The sequence below is a fragment of the Martes martes genome, assembly GCF_963455335.1.
Source record: "Martes martes genome assembly, chromosome: 18".
NCBI classification, from domain to species: Eukaryota; Metazoa; Chordata; class Mammalia; order Carnivora; family Mustelidae; genus Martes; species Martes martes.
The window spans coordinates 24633496-24649650 of NC_137906.1; the positions used below are offsets into that span (position 1 = coordinate 24633496).

General features: G+C 49.2%; 1 protein-coding gene across 1 annotated transcript; it reads right to left on the reverse strand.

Annotated features, from left to right (window-relative positions):
* Positions 1 to 1302: 1302 nt before the first annotated feature.
* AQP8 (aquaporin 8) lies at positions 1303 to 7281 on the reverse strand (the record flags this gene model as incomplete). The annotated part of the gene is made up of 5 exons (XM_080831044.1): positions 1303 to 1351; positions 2566 to 2700; positions 4141 to 4355; positions 6006 to 6132; positions 7040 to 7281. 5 exons carry the CDS (start codon positions 7279 to 7281, stop codon positions 1303 to 1305), a joined length of 768 nt encoding a protein of 255 aa, XP_080687170.1.
* Between the last annotated feature and the right edge of the window lie 8874 nt (positions 7282 to 16155).

The following is a 16155-nucleotide window of genomic DNA, read 5'->3' on the forward strand; positions in this document are numbered from 1 at the left end:
CTGTATGTGTGTATACATGCATGCATTTGTGCATACAGGTGTATATATGTGTGTGCATGCATGTGTGTGTATATAACCATCTTGTTATTTACTAGATTTACCAAAGCCTTATTTCATTGCTTATTTAGCCAAATGAAACAGTAACTTTTAATATTTTTCACTCTTTATAAGTGTTCTAATTTGTTTTTCTGGTTTTTGCTTTCATATTATATCCTCCCTTTGTCTTTTTCTTCTTTTCTTTTTTAGGTTTATTGCAGTTACTATTATTTGTTATTTCTTTTCCTCCAAAAACTGCTCTGGCTGTATGGGCATGTAGCATGTCTGCTTTCTCACCAGGCAGCCTCAAAGCATGCTGGTGATTTTCTCCAGTGAGCATTTTCCTCTTTATTTCCTGTTATTAATCATGATATTCATATCTCATCCAAAGACCACTGTCTCTCCGGACCCATGTTATGCTACATTATTGATTTCTTCAGGAGAAACTTGCCGCTCTGGCCTGCCCCGATCCCCACCTCACCCCCAGCAGAGTGCCCTGAGTGGACTGGTCCATGTCCTAGGTAGTACTGGGCACTAACCCAGACCCTGGACTCTGTGTTGGGCATTTCAGCAGGACCCTACATTGTGTTATCAGAGACTGACTCTGAGTTCCTGGCAGAGCTCCGAGAGGGATCTGGCTGAGTAAGAGACGGGCTCTGGGGTGGCCTGCATCCTAAGTACCTACCTTGGCAGTGGACTCTAAGCCAGACCCCTGATAACTAGACTCTAGATGGCTAAGGCCCAACCCGGACTTCTGCGTTCTCTCCAGAAGTGCTCATTTCTGAAATGAAAAAGCAAGTCCACACCAAAGAAAATACTCGACTATTTATTGCAAAGCTAGACTGGCAGCTCAGGGAGCAAGGAAACAGAGCACAGCAGGCCCTTCTGTAACAGAGGAGTCGGGGACCAGGAAAAGGAGAAAGAAAGGGGGATGGAGAAAGGACCTCATACGTAAACAGCCACCTCTTCCAACTGCTCTTCTGCTCCTGGGAGCTTCCCGATCAAGAAAAACCCCTCTGATTTGCGGTGCTGGGCAGGGCTGGCAACGTGCTCCATAGGCTGATGTCTCTGATGAGCACGAAGGTATTCAGAGAACCTAGAGCATCCTCAGAACTTGGCAGCGGTGTGTCATCTGGGAGGCCAGGCACACGTGGGGGGAAGGAGGTGGGCAGCTCCTCTGGGCCTTTGCCCCAGCAGGAAATGCAAGAGGTGGCCTGTCTGTAACCCGGAGGCCACCTGGGCCACAGGAACATCACCGGCTTGGAGTCAACGTCCCTTTAGTATTAGGCGGGTCTTCCCATCTCCAATGAAGAGCCTACAGAAAAATGGCCCAGTGAGGTCTCTGGGCCTCTGAGGGGAGAGACCCAGCCCTTCACCAAAGGTCTCCAGGCCCAGAATTCTCCAGAGAGATGCTTTCCTTTCCAACCTCAATAGTCAAATTCCCTTGGGGAAAGGGAGAAACTCCTTCCTGTGTTCCAGCTCTTTCCCTGAAGATTGTCATCTCTGCCACTCCAAAAGCAACAGACAGACAATTACCAGGCTTAGCCAGGACTGCAGATGGACGGTGATGGCAGACACCCTACACCAGCCCAGCAACTGTGCTCTCCCAGACTGTGGGAGGAAGGTCCAGCTTGTATCAGATCCAGACCCTAGTCCCCACATGACCTGGAGCAGAAACAACAGGACCCTACAGACTTTGGAGGGTCCCAAGAGGAGAGTTCAGGGAGAAGCAGTCAAGCAGATATGATCCTTCTGCTAATAGCAAACTCATCACCCACCACATGATGCTATGGAGCACTGTTTATACTGTAGGTCATGTGAATGGCACCTACTAGCAGGCATGCTCTTGGAGGCACCATGTACATGGTTTTCGCTGTGGATGGGGCTCCCTGGAGTTGTACGACAGCCCTGTGAGGAACCACTCCTCCCCCTCTCTTGGTGCACAGGCTTGTGCAGGGAAAGCTGATCTTGTCCTGACTCCAGACACAGCCAATAAGCGTGCCTGACCCTCCCCCTCCATGGCTCCAGTGATGGATTCAGAGGTGGACATGACCCAAGCTGGGCCAGCCCAAACCAGTGAACACCAAACACCAGACCCTGGACTTTTGCTAGAGGCTTCGTTCTAGTTCCACTGTTGTCGTTAAGCTGCTGGGATATAAGCCTAGAGTTCCTGGTGAGCATCTCAGCTTCTCCTGGAGAACTTCTCAGAGCATGAGCCCTGCTCAGAGGAGAGGAGAGCCCATGGGAAAGAACAAGGCCTAAAGACATGGCTTGAGCACCCACCTAAAGCCAGAGCTACCTGTGAACTTTTCAGTTCTGTGAGCCAGTCAATTCCCCCTTGTGACATAAACTGTGTGGAGAGGGATTTCTGTCTCTTACAACCAAAAGTCCCAGAGCCAAAATCTTTGCCTCTGAAGAAGCCTCCCTCTTCCCTTCTTTAACCCCAAGTGAGTTTCTAGCTCTGGACACTCTGGGAATCACCACCAGGAGCCCATCAGAGGGGCTAGTGACCCAGGGTCACCCTCCTACCTGATGAGCACTCCTACAAGCAGACTGGCCAGGAGTGGGCCCAGCCAGTAGATCCAGTGGAAGTCCCAGTGATTGGCCACCACGGCAGGTCCAAAGGCACGGGCAGGATTCATGCAGGCTCCAGACACGGCCCCCCTGCAAACACCCAGCCACTCGGTCACCAGGATCCCGGCCAGGCCCCAACTTACATCAAGTTCATTTTCCCAACTAGGCCTACATCACAGAGCACCCAGGAACTCTCTTGAAGCCAGCATATTGTGGGGCTCTGGGGGGATCCCAAAGAAGGCACAAGTGAAGAGACTATTAGCACCAGGAAGTGAAAAGCTTGTCTGTCACTCCTCACACACCCTTCTAGAACTATGGCCAGCCCGAGAGTGTTCAGAGATGACAGGCAGAGAAGATGAATATAGGTCCTTGCAATGCTGAAAAAGCAGCTGTCAGCCATGTGAACTTTGGGGTCAAGCTGACCAGGATTCAAAATCCAGCCCAGCTATTTCTAGCTGTGTGGCCTTTACTGAACCCCTCTGTGTTTCCATTGAGGTAAAAGGACCCACCTCATAGACTGTCACCAGGAGTGAATGAGGTCATGCCTTTACGACCTGTGACTCACGTGTAATTCGTGTACAAGTGTTTCATCTGGCTAACCCAGTTGAGACCCTTGTTATGCTACAAGCTTGGGGCCCAGAGTCTCCTACGACAAGCAGGGCTGTTCTCCAGGAGCTCCTCTCCAGTTCTGGTGTCTGTATCCTTGCCCCATTCAATCCGCGCCCAGCCACCGAAGTCGAAAGGGCGAGTCAGTTGGCTTAAAATGAACCAATGGCCACTAGGAGGCAGCAAAGCACCGCTGTAGCTTTACATATACCTTGCGCCCTTCTCCCCCCACCCCCAAACCCACCCCGTTCCCCAGACTCCGCCTCCCAACCAACGATGGCAGAAGGGTGTGCGGCCAGAGCCAGGAAAGGCTAGACTGTTCTGCGTCCAAGAGGAAGGAAGGAGGTGAACATTAGGAAGGGACTCCCTTGTCCCCTTTACCGGGAGATTTGGGCTCTTGTCCCACATCTGTCCCTTAATTTGCTGCTGTCCACGTGTCCTCTCTGAGCTCCTCATATATAAAATGGGAGAAATAATCCCTGACCCAAGCTTGTCTCCTCAGCCCCTTCCCGGGTCCCCCTGAAGGGCTCAGCCTAAATGAGTTGAAGGGTATGGAAGCTCTGTGTGAGTCTGAGGCGAAAGCCTGGCTGCCCATTGGTTGAACAAATAAGCCCATAGAAACGTTTTATTGATGCGACAGAAAAATGGAAAAGCTCACATGAGAAGGCAGGCTTCCGACTTCCCTGGAATGATGTTGGAAGGGTCACCGGAGACCCACATTCCCTCACAGCAACTACTAGAGGTGAACAGTGGCGCCTCCTTCAATACCCCAGGCCTCACCACTCCCTGTTGTCTGCAAATGCCTGCCTACTTCCTCCTGTTTGCATCACCTCCGTGGCCCCTGTTAGCAACCGAGTCTGTGACCCTCAGGTAAGCGCTGCAGACCTGACCTCCTCCAGGGCCAAAGGTTGGCCCATAACTCACCCTGCCAGGATGTCCACAGTGACGGCAAAGCCGATGGAGAATGGAGCCAGAGGGCCCTGTGTCCTCTCGTTGATGGCGCCCATGCATACGGCCAGGGCCAGCAGTGTCGTCAGGATGAGCTCCGCCACCACTGCCCCCGCCACCTGCCCCGACTCCTGGACTGTGACAAAGGCTGCCCCAGATGCATTCCAGAACCTCTCTTCAGGACTCACCGCCTGTGGAGAGCAGGAGCTGACTCAGTGTGGGCAAGGAGCAGGCTGGGAGCCGAGGGGAGGGGGCTCGAAGCGCATGCCCCCAACCCTTAGAGCAGTGACAGGGTCTGTCCCATCCGCTCCAGTTTTTACTGTGCGGCTCAGTGAGGGCCACTGGACTTCTCGGAGCTTCCTTTCGCTCATCTGTAAAATGGGATCTCCCAGCAGTAGCTGCAGGCATTATGGGCCCGAAGCTTAAGTAACTAGATGACCCTCTTTGAGAAAAAGAATACAAAAATGACTTACTCAGCAAACTTTGCAAACATCTCCGGCCAGATGAACCCACTGCCGGTGCCCCCATCAGGCCCCTTGGAAGGGATGAGGGAACCCTGAGGCCAAAGCCCCATGAGCTTCACAGGAAATGAGCCTCAGGGGTCATCCTGGCCCTTGGAGAGGGAAGATGGCAAAGCAAGCTTTTGGATCCTGGACCTACATCTGGACTCCACTGCTCACCAGTGTGGCTGAACTTGGGCCAACGACACACTACCCGGTGCCCGCGTTTCCTCCCCCATAAAGTGGGGGCACTGATAATCAGAGCTCCCAGCGCCAGCAGCAGGCAGTGGGTGCCCTCTAAGAACTGACTGCAGCTTCCTGGGACATCACCGGGAGATTTACCAAAACAAGATGTGCAAAACCAATTCACAGGAAGGGTGTGCTCGCTGCCCTGCACTGCTCACTCTTGTGTGGGGCAAGTTTGCAAGTGGCCCAGCCTGAGGGAGGCCTGGGAGATGGGTCTCCCTGGAGGATCACAGCGGGAAGGTCCAGGCCCCATCCCCATTCTGCACAAGGGGGCGGGGGGGGGGTGTCTCAGAGGGAGACATGGAGAGACCAGGGCAAGGAGATAGCAAACCGGGACTAGAGACCAAAGACTGCAGTGGGCCAGTGCTTAGAGCTACAGACCAAACCCTAGCCAGGCTGACAGGAACCCCTTCTCCCCCCGTCCCACGCCCCCTAAAATACATGCCCACAAGGGCTACATTTTGAAGGGGCCCTGGTTGGATGGAGACTTAGCAGCAACAGGGAAGAAATTAAGAAAAGGGAAGGAGGGAGGAAAGAAGCGAAGGACAGAGGAAAGGAGTCCATCCGTGGAGTTATGTTTGGAGCTGTAAAACCTCTGTGGCAGGGAGGAGAAGCCAGCTGTCCTAGTGGGAGAGGTTCCAGACATAAACTGAATACTATCTCCCATCACAAGTAGAGGAACTCTGTTTAAAGGTAGGCAACCTGGAGAACAGCCAGAGAAGTTAGTCCGGGAGTTTCTGAAGGAGAGTAACCCTCAGTTTGTAGAATGAATGAACTGGAGAATGAACGAATGAATGAATGAATGAATGGAAATACACTAGAAACATTATCCAAAGCCAGTCCAAAGCCAGAAATGGTCTCAGGAAGAGAAACTTCATGCCCCAAATTCTTCTTCCTGGTCCGTCCAGGGAAGGGCTATGTCCAGAGATGAATAGAACAGGGTGTGTTTGGAGAGAACCAAAGTCCCCCTTCCTGGGAGAAAAGGACCCACCCAATCCTGCTGGAGGAAAGTCCCATGGGAAAAGAGCTGGGCACCTCCCACTCCCCACCCTCTCACCACACTCCACCAGCCCAGTCCCCATGCAAATCACCCACCTTGGCCAAGGCAGCCCCGATCAGCCCCCCGCATAGCTGGGAGATCCAGTAGGGAAGGAGCATCACCAGGTTGAGGCCTCCGATCAGCGTGGCCGCCAGGGACACCGCAGGATTAAAGTGTCCACCACTGTCACCCGCAAAAGCAGAAGGAAGCCTTGAGACCAAGGTCTGGGCCGGCTCCCCCAAGAGAATGTATCCCAGCTGGCACCCCAGGCTGGCCTTGCCGTGCGGGAGTGAGTCCAGGACCTCACCCGAGGGGAAAACAAGCCCCAGATCCCACCCATTTTCCCTGAGGTGCCAGGTGGTGGGGCAAGGGATGTGGGAGAGGGCCAGGGAGGAGAGGGCAGCCCCCTTCCTGCCCTACAGCCAGGCCCCATGGTGCCCAGAGGAAGAGCATGGTGGTTGACCATCCCTCTACTCCAGATTAGTGGACACAGAGAGGTATCCTTGCCTCCCCTTAAAAAAAAAAAACTCCCAAGTGGCTAAACTCTGATTGTCCCCAGGCTGGAGTAAAACCCTTTCCCAATGTCGACCACGCAGTGACCAAGCACTTGGTGTGGGCTAAGCTCTTTATGTCATGTAATTCCCATACCGCCCCGCTGGGCCTTGCCTCCTACCTCTGCCACGTACTGACCACAGAACCTTGGACAAGTCACATTGCCTTTCGTAGTTACACCAGTAAAATGGGAATAGTAATAGAAACTACCCCCAAGGGGTTGTTGTGAGGATTCACTGAGTTCTGTGACTGGCCCTTGGCTGCATTGACTACGTGTGGGCTTGAGAAAAAATAATGTAAAAAAAACCCTCTCTTCTTCCCTTATTTGGGGTTTGGAGGGGGACTTACCCAAAGCCACAGAGTTCATAGGCTGCAGAGATAGGATTCGAACTCGGGCGGTCTGACTCCCCGCTGCATACTCCTATCTACAGTGCTCTTAGAACCCCGGGTACACGCCCAGGGTCCCTGCCGACAGCCTTGCTCCCCACCCCCAGGCTGCTCAGGTTAGCCCAGACTGACGGCTTGGAGCTGGTCTCACCTGATATTCCCCAGCGTGGCGATGAGGAGGCCCAGGGCCAGCCCGTGCACCAGGGCCGGCTGCAGCAGCCCTGTGTCTGTCCCATTCTCGATGACGGACAGGCAGCCGATGAAGATGAAGAGGGAAGAGCCCAGCAGTTCCACCAGACAGGGCTGCAGGAACCGCTCGTACCAGGACCCACGACACCTGCCTCCCATGCTTAGCTCCTTCGCCTTGCCACTGCCAAATTCAGGGTCACACATAGTCACAGCTGCCTGTGGTAGGAAAAAGGGAGAGGGGGCACAGGTGGGAGGAGAGCCCAAAAAGAAGCCCCCAGCGCCCCAGCTTTGAATCGAGTCTCAGCACCCTCTTGCACGGCCAGGTGGCAGGGGCAGCAGCCAGCAGTGGCTCACCTCTGCAGACATCAGGGCCAAAGTGGCCTGGAACCTGCTCGTGCCTGAGCTGCCTGGGAAACCTGCACCTGCTCTTTTGGACACTCTTATCTCCGGGACCAGGCTGCTGATCTTGCTTCAGACTCTGGCTCTTTTAAAGGGCTGCAGAGGCTCCCCGAGGGTGCCAAGAAAGCAATAAAGCACTGTGGGAGGTGGCCCTGGGGCCCAGAAGAGGATTTTTTTTTTTTTTATCTTAACTGGGCAGGGCCATGGATGGTCAAGGATTGTTGAGGTTTCTGCCAACGAAGGGAAAAGGCACATCACCTGGAGAGCGCTCCAGGCCGTCCCCAGCAGGCGATGGAGGGCCCAGTGCCCCTAGCCCCCTGTGGTCACCATCAGGGTCCTCCAGCATGTGGGCAGGAGGAGGACCCCAGTGGGTTGGGACTGTGCATGGGGAACACTGGCGAGATAATCTTCAGTGACTTTTTCCAGGGATTCCCTCAGACACCTCCTCATATCTCAACCCCTACACTCACTCACCCTCAAAGCCTGATCCAGGACTGAGTGTGTGGACGGATGACGTCCCCTGACGGTCAGAGGCAGCTGAGGTGACACTGTGTGCCATGGGATAGCCTGCGGGCTTTGGAAACAGGTGCCTGGATTGCAGTCCCAATTCTGCCGTCAGGTGGTCGTGAAACCTTTCTGCTGTGGATGGTGTTGCAGTAGGAGCAGCGTGGGATTGTTGTGTGGTTTGAATGAGTTAACATAAAAAAGAGCTTATGACAGTGCCAGACACATGAGCAACACAATAACAGCATCTACTAATTAAGAATATAGATTTATGGGGGAGCCTCAGTGGCTCAGTGGGTTAAAGCCCTTGCCTTCGGCTCAGGTCATGATATCACTGTCCTGGGATTGAGCCCCGCATTGGGCTCTCTGCTCAGCAGGGAGCCTGCTTCTCTCTCTCTCTGCCTGCCTTTTTGCCTACTTGTGATCTCTGTCTGCAAATAAATAAATAAAATCTTAAAAAATATATAGATTTATGTTTATATATTTCTATCTATTGAGCAATTTCTACATGCTTTCTACCTATGTAGTATCTCATTTAAACCTCACAGCAACCCTGTGAGGTGGGTACTATTATTATAGCTTGTTATACACGGGGAAGTGGAAATTCAGGAAAGTTATGTTTCCCAGGGTCACGTCGGTTTTGTGATTGCAAAACTGGTGGGTTAAGTCACAAAGGACAAATACTGCATGATTCCACTCATACAAGGTCCCTGGAGCAGTAAGATTCATAGAGATAGAAAGTAGGTGGTGGTTGCCAGGGGTTAGGAATTGGGGATCTGTTTAATGGGTACAGAGTTGCAGTTTGGGAAGATGAAAAATTTCTAGAGGTGGATGATTGCACAATATGAATATAGTTAATGCCACTGAACTATATACCTAAAAGTGATTGAAATGGTAAATTTTATGTTGCGTGTATTTTACCACAATTGGGGGCGGGAAAAAACTTGAGGGTTAAGCCACTGCAGTCTACTGACTTTCTAAGATGAATGGGGGCACGGATGGATGGGTGGATGGATGGTGGATGAAAAGAAAGAGGGAAGGAAGCAAGGAGGGGGAGAAGGAAGAAAGGAAGGGAGGGACAGTGGAAGAAAAGCAGAGAGATGGGTTTCTTTATTCATCACTCAATAAATATTTAAATTCCTACCGTGAACTAGTTCTAAGAGCTAACTGGAAAAGTCGCTATGGCTAAGACAGGCAAAGTTTCTTTCAGTGCTCATAACTATTATCTCCATGCCTTTCTGTACAGATAGAGATGCATGGAGAAACAGGTCAGTGATAAAAGAATTTTATGAAAATGTCTACTGTCTATTGGCTACACACTGTGCTAAGCCCCCCACGTCTATTCACAACAACCCAGTGATTTCTCATCCCTATCTTCAGATGATAAAATCAAGGCACGGAGAAGCTGAAGAAATTGCCCAAGGTTGTATAGATAAAAAGTATCTGTTTCAGGACAGAGAAGACTCATCAAGGGCATGAGAGTTTGCTGAAAGCTGTTTTCAGCCGGAGGCTCCAAAATGCAGCCCCTCTTTTGAATATCTGCACATCTCGGAAAGTTTAGGTTGATTACCCTCCCTCCTCTGTACCCACAGCACACTGTACGAGATGTCTCTTAGACGCTTCCTCCTGTGTCCCTGCAAATGGCAACACGAGACAACAGTCCAACCTTTGGCTTCCCCCATCTTCTTCACGCTTTGTGCCAGTCCTGCCAAGAGCTGCTTCGAGAACATTCCTCTCCTGGTTTCACCCAGGCCTCCATCAGTTCTTGCTTAGTTTCTTGCGGGAAAAAAAAAAAAAAAATCACATGGTCGTGACATAGCTGCCAGGGTCTAGGCCCAACACGGGACACCTCACATGCACTCCGTCGCTTAACATTTACAGTCATTGCAGGAGGCGGGAACTCCCAGCTGGGCCTGCTATAACCCCTCATCTGGACCCCTAGCTTCACCCCATTTTAATCTGTTCCTCTTGTACTGGGAGCCAGAAGGGCACAGTTGGGCACGTGGGTCCAGGTGGGGGGTCAGCCCTCTCTGCCTTCGCCTGCTGGCTTCTCCGTCAGCCTCAGCGTTTTCTTCTTGAAAAGTGGGCTAATGGTGCTCCCCAACCCCACAAGGTAGTTGTGTAGATTAAATGAGACCGTGCCCCGAGCACAGCGTCCAATTCAGAGCAGGTGCCCCATCAATAATCCCTATGATTACGGTTTGTCGGAGTACCTGTTCGTCAGAGTCGGCTCGGCGGTGCAACAAAGGGCCCAAGTTTTGATGGCTTCACGTAATGCATATTGATTCACGGTTGACAGAATAGTTCATAGCAGGCCCTTTATGACATGGTGACTTGGGGATCCAAGCCACTGCCACCATGGGGACCCACCATCTAGGTCACCAGCTAGCAGATGGGGAAAGGGAAGACGTAGGGGGGGTGTGCAGGACGCTTTTATGAGCTAGGCCTCAAGTGGCAAATACCATGTTCATGGATATTGGATTGACTAGAACTCAGTCCTGACCTCAAAGGAGTCTGGGAAATGTAGTCTAACCGTGTGCCCAGGAGGCAAAAGAAAGGTGTTTCGTGAGCACTGGAAATTTTTGTCCCATGACAGTTACTGTTGCTCCCCAGACTGTCCACCTAACCACGTCCTTCCCTCCACTGAAACCTTTCAGCCCTTCCTGTGACTTCCAGGACAAAACTAAACTCCCAGAGCTAGCCATAGGCACTGTGAGTCCTGATGTGGGAAACAAAGGCAGAAGAGAAATTATTAAATTTCCTGACTACCTACAGCCCACTGACAAGTCCTCAAAACAGGCAGAGTGACATTCCTCTAGGGGCTCAGCTGCCTCGATGTTGATTGCTGAGGGCAAAAGGCAATCTTAGTCCAAACCCCACGGACCTGTGAGTCTATTTTAACATACAAAAATTCCTTTGGAAACGTCCTTTATCTCTACCGCCCAAGACGCATGCTGGCAATCATCTCCCAAGCATATGACCCTCTGATACACATCTGAAGGGTCTCATGATGGAGTTTTTGTTAAACAGTAATAATTGACCTTTTCCCAACCATAGCTAACCCCCTCAGGATCCTGGAAACCTTGTTTTCAGAATACCTGCGAGACTTGCACTATCCCTAACCCCCTACCAACTTGGAAGTATATAATGGGTCATTCCTCATGACCCCAGTGCTGCTCTTTCTGCCCACAGGTCTTGTCCTCATGCTTTTTTTTTTTTTAATTTTTTAAAAAAGATTTTATTTATTTATTTGACAAAGAGAGAGAGCACAAGCAGGGGGAGTGGCAGACAGAGGGAGAAGCAGGCTTCTTGCTGAGCAGGGATCCCGATGCAGGGATCGATCCCAGGACTCTGGGATCATGACCTGAGCTGAAGGCAGAGGCTTTAACCCACTGAGCCACCCAGGCACCCCCCTGTCCTTGTGCTTTAATAAAACTGCCTTTTTGCACCAAAGACATCTCACGAATTCTTTCTTGGCCATTGGCTTTGAACCCTAACATATTTCCTACATCAAGTCCTACCCCTGGCTCATCTCCTGCCACATGAGCCCTAAACAATATGTCGGATGAGCCAGGCGCCTGCACTCCTCCCTGTGCATGCTGTTCCCCCTGTTTGGAGTCCTGTTTTGCCCTGTGGGTCAGCTTCTACTCCACACTCAAATCTCAGATCAGGCATCCAACTTTTCAGTCTTCCAATCCCAGGTCTGGTTGACATGACCAAGGCCTCTCAATTTGATCCCTGTTTAGATCCCTGCTTAGTTCAAGAAGTCTCTGCAACTGAGACACCTGTCTGCCATCCACCACCAGGTCCAGATGGAGTATAAAAGCAGTCTATTTTATCCCGTTGCACTGTCCTTCTTCCCTTTCTCACTTTGATAGCTGCTCTGTGGTGCAAGAATGTGATGTTGGCACCATGGCAGCTATCTTGAGACCATGAGGTACAACTTGCGAGAAGGGCGGATCTTTGATGATATCACCAAGCCCCCAGACTAACCCCAAGATCAACTACTTCTGGCTTTCTTGTTAAATAAACCTGTACTTCCGGGGCACCTGGGTGGCTCAGTGGGTTAAGCCTCTGCCTTCGGCTCAGGTCATGATCTCAGGGTCCTGGGATCAAGCCCCGCATCGGGCTCTCTGCTCAGCATGGAGCCTGTTCCCCCTCTCTCTCTTCCTGCCTCTCTGCCTACCTGTGATCTCTATCAAATAAGTTTTAAAAAAAAAACACAAAAAAAACCAACAAAACAAACAACAAAAAAACCTGTACTTCCCAGATTGTGTACCAGGGCACCCCAGAGAGCTGCACTGAACTCACAGAGGGACTATGGGGGATTATAAAATTTCAAAGGAAATATAATCATGCTCAATATCTGTCAGACAGCACGTGAATTACTAGCTCAAGGTTGTTCAAAGTTGTAATATTAAATGGCCCTACATTCCTTCCAATAGCATCATGTCTTTGCAAAGCTGGTTTTATGGTTTTTTGCCATAGTAAAATGTAAGTACCACATAAAAATCAGTGTGGAAGAGGAAAGATAAGTGGTAGTGTCCAATCTGATTTCAAGGGCATTGTGCAGTGCCTAAAGGTACACACATCCCACCTGCAGTATGTAAGAATGGAAGTTATTTATGAACTCAATTCAACTGAGTTATTTACAGTCATTTGAGAATGAAATAAAAATATAAGTAAAATGTTTTTCCTTTCAATATATGTGTATTAATTTTTTCAAAAGGCTACCAAGTTGTTTGGACATGAATACTTATACTACGTTTTTGGGACCTGTTCATTTAATAAATAGGACTACTAGGTCTTCCCTTCGGCCCAGGAATGGCATAAACCAAGAAAGTTTGGGAGCCTCTGAAATAAACAGTGTATGTCCTGCTTTGAGAACTGGGAGTTGAGTTTCCTATCACTGGCAGCGGAGAACGTTTCCAACTGATACACTCCCTCCCAAAATCCTGACTAAACTAGGCTTTCAACTTAATAATTTCTTCTTGAAACCAGCCGCTATTTATAATGCAGATGCTTGACAATTCGGGCTGATCCTGAGACGGGCAGTCATTGCAACTTAGAGTGGAACCTCTCAGCCTCTTCTGAAGCAGTGGCTTTTTTTCTATCGAAATCAACGTGCTGCCGTTTCAGCGTACAGTTACTTGGAGCTCAGGGCAACATACTTGTTGGAAAGGAGTCTAGTCTGTGCCGTTTCTCTCTGTTGAGCGGCGGGTTTTGTTTGAACCGGAGCCTGTTCTTTTCTTATAGTAGCCACCAGCACCCTGTTTTCTCCCTGACAGCTTCAAGTTCAAATATTGTTGTCTTTTTTAAAGATTTTATTTATTTATTTGAGAGAGAGGGAGCAAACAGGGGGACAGAGAGGGAGAAGCAGACTCCCTGGGAAGCAGGGAGCCTGACCCGGGACTGGCTCCCACGACCCTGAGATTATGACCTGAGTGAAAACCAAGAGTTGAGTCTTTACTGACTGAGCCACCCAGGTGCCCCCAGACGTTGATGTCTTCTGAGTCACTGGTAACCAGACATCGGACATGTTGGTTATTTAGAGCCTTTTACAGCAGGAGGGCATCGAACTACGCACCCTGCGAAGTCTCATTGGTAAGCATTCATTTGTCACCATCTGTTTATGCCCAACAATAATTAAAATGGTAGAGTAATGGCCACCACTTACTAAGGACCTCCTGTGAACTGGGACCTCGCGCTTAACCCACACGCACGATCTTGTCTTTTTTTGCTCCTACTGTTATCCTTTTGTCTACTCTCCAAATTAAATATCTCTATAAGAAACGAAAGCCAAGGCTGCCTGGGTGGCTCAGTGGGTTAAGGCCTCTGCCTTTGGCTCAGGTCATGATCTCAGGATCCTGGGATCGAGGACCGCATTGGGCTCTCTGCTCGGCGGGGAGTCTGCTTCTCCCACTGACCTCTCTCTCATTCTCTCTCTCTCTCAAATAATTAAGTATTAAAAATACCAAAATTATATTTAAAAATAAGCAAAGGACGGGGCACGTGGAGATTTCCAGGGCGCTGCCACCTTCTGTCTCTTGATCTGGACCCTCCCAATGGGGTGAGCTCACCTTAGGAAATTCACTGAGCTGTTACAGGATGTGTGCTTTTCTGTGTGTATATGCCACTTCAATAAAAAGTTACAAACAAAACCAGTTTGTGTTTAGGAAGTCAACTTCTGGACAAAACCAGGAGGAAGGTCAATTGTGGTCAATTGTGGCCCCTAGAAGACAGCATGGAATTCAATCTCTTGGTTGTGGGCTGTTACATTTTATGCCTATAAAATAGAAGAATATGCCCATGGAGAAATTGCTTTTCAAAAAAAAGATCAGAAGGCTTCACGACCCCCTTTATTATTCCAGTAATTGAAATTGTTCTCAATAACAACAAAGGTTAGGGGTCAGGGAGCCCTATCCCAGATATCATAGGGAGCACTTAGCAAACATGACCTGCTAACTCCTCACTCTTCACGGCAATCTTGTGAGGCAGGGACTGTCCTCATTTGGTGGATGAGGAAACCGAAATTCAAAGACCTGGGAACTCACTGAAGGTCGTAAGTAACTGCTCTCAGAATCAGTTTGCTAACTGGAGAGCCTATACGTTTCATCTCTCAAAAGGTAAACTATCTCAAGGTGCCTGGATGACTCTGTTGGTTAAGTGTCTGTCTTCAGCTCAGGGTCCCGATTTTAGGGTCCTGGGATCAAGCCCCACATCAGACTCCCTGCTCAGTGGGGAGCTTGCTTCTCACTCTCCCTGTCTGGTTTGTGCTCTCTCTCTTGACCGCTCTATTTCAAATAAAGAAATCTTTTTTTAAAAAGAGGTAAGCTAGGGGCGCCTGGGTGGCTCAGTGGTTAAAGCCTCTGCCTTCGGCTCAGGTCATGATCCCAGGGTCCTGGGATCGAGCCCCACATCGGGCTCTCTGCTCAGCAGGGAGCCTGCCTTCGCCTCTCTCTCTGCCTGCCTCTCTGCCTACTTGTGATTTCTGTCAAATAAATAATAATAAAAATCTTTTTAAAAAAATAAAATAAAATAAAATAAAATAAAAAGAGGTAAGCTATCTCAAAGCAGAAACCAGAAGTATCTTTTGGATTTTTAAAAACTATTTCTTACCCAGCTTTACTAAAGTATAGTAATTTATAGACAATAAATTATACACATCTCAATGTATTACATAAATTAAATTACACACATTTAAAGTAAACAGTTGTTTTGACGTAGGTATCCACCCATGAGACCATCATCATAAAAACGTATGTATCATCCCCAAAAGTTCCCTCATGACCCTGTTCTTGTCTGTAGGCAATCACGAATCCGTTTTCTGCCTCTATAAATGAGTCCAAGAAAAAAAAAATGAGTCCGAATTTTCCAGAATTTTCCGTAAGTGAAATCAACCAGTATGTGCTCTTTTTTATCTGGCTTCTTTCCCTGGCTGTATCTATGTTAGATTTTTCACATATCCAGCATGTACAAAGTCCTCTCTATGATTATACTGCAACCTCTTACCCACTTACCTGCGGATGGACTTGGTCCCAGCTTTGAGATGCTGCCAATAAAGCTGCTACGAACATTTCTGTCACAAGTCTTTTGGTGACGTGTGCTTTCATTTCTCTTGAGGGACTACTAAGAGCGGAATGGTGGGTGTGAATTTAACTTTTAAGAAACGGCCACGCTGTTTTCCAGAATGGATGTACATTCCCACCTGCAGTGTCTGAGCCTTCTGGTCCCTCCTTATTCTCACCAACAGTGGGAATGACCAGTCTCTTGGAATTTAGACATTCTATTTTGAACCAATTATGACTCATTTTGTTGAACATTTTCTTCTTCCAGGAGCCTACTACCACCAGCATATCTTCTTTGCTGAAATGCCTGTTCAAATCTTGAAAGCCCATATTTAAAAACTTTGGTTCTTCATTTTCTTATTGAGTTTTGGGAATACTCTGGATACAAGTCCTTTTTCAATTTTATGTGTGGCAATATTTTCTCCTAGTCTGAGGCTTGTTTTTAGCATTGAAAATTTACCATTTTAACCATCTGCAAGTGTACATTTCAGTGGTAGTCAGTGCATTTGCATTACTGTGCAGCCGTCATGACTGGCCATCTATGGGATTTTTTTCATCTTCTCAGACTAGCTCTTTACCCATTAAATAGTAACTCTCCATCCTCCCT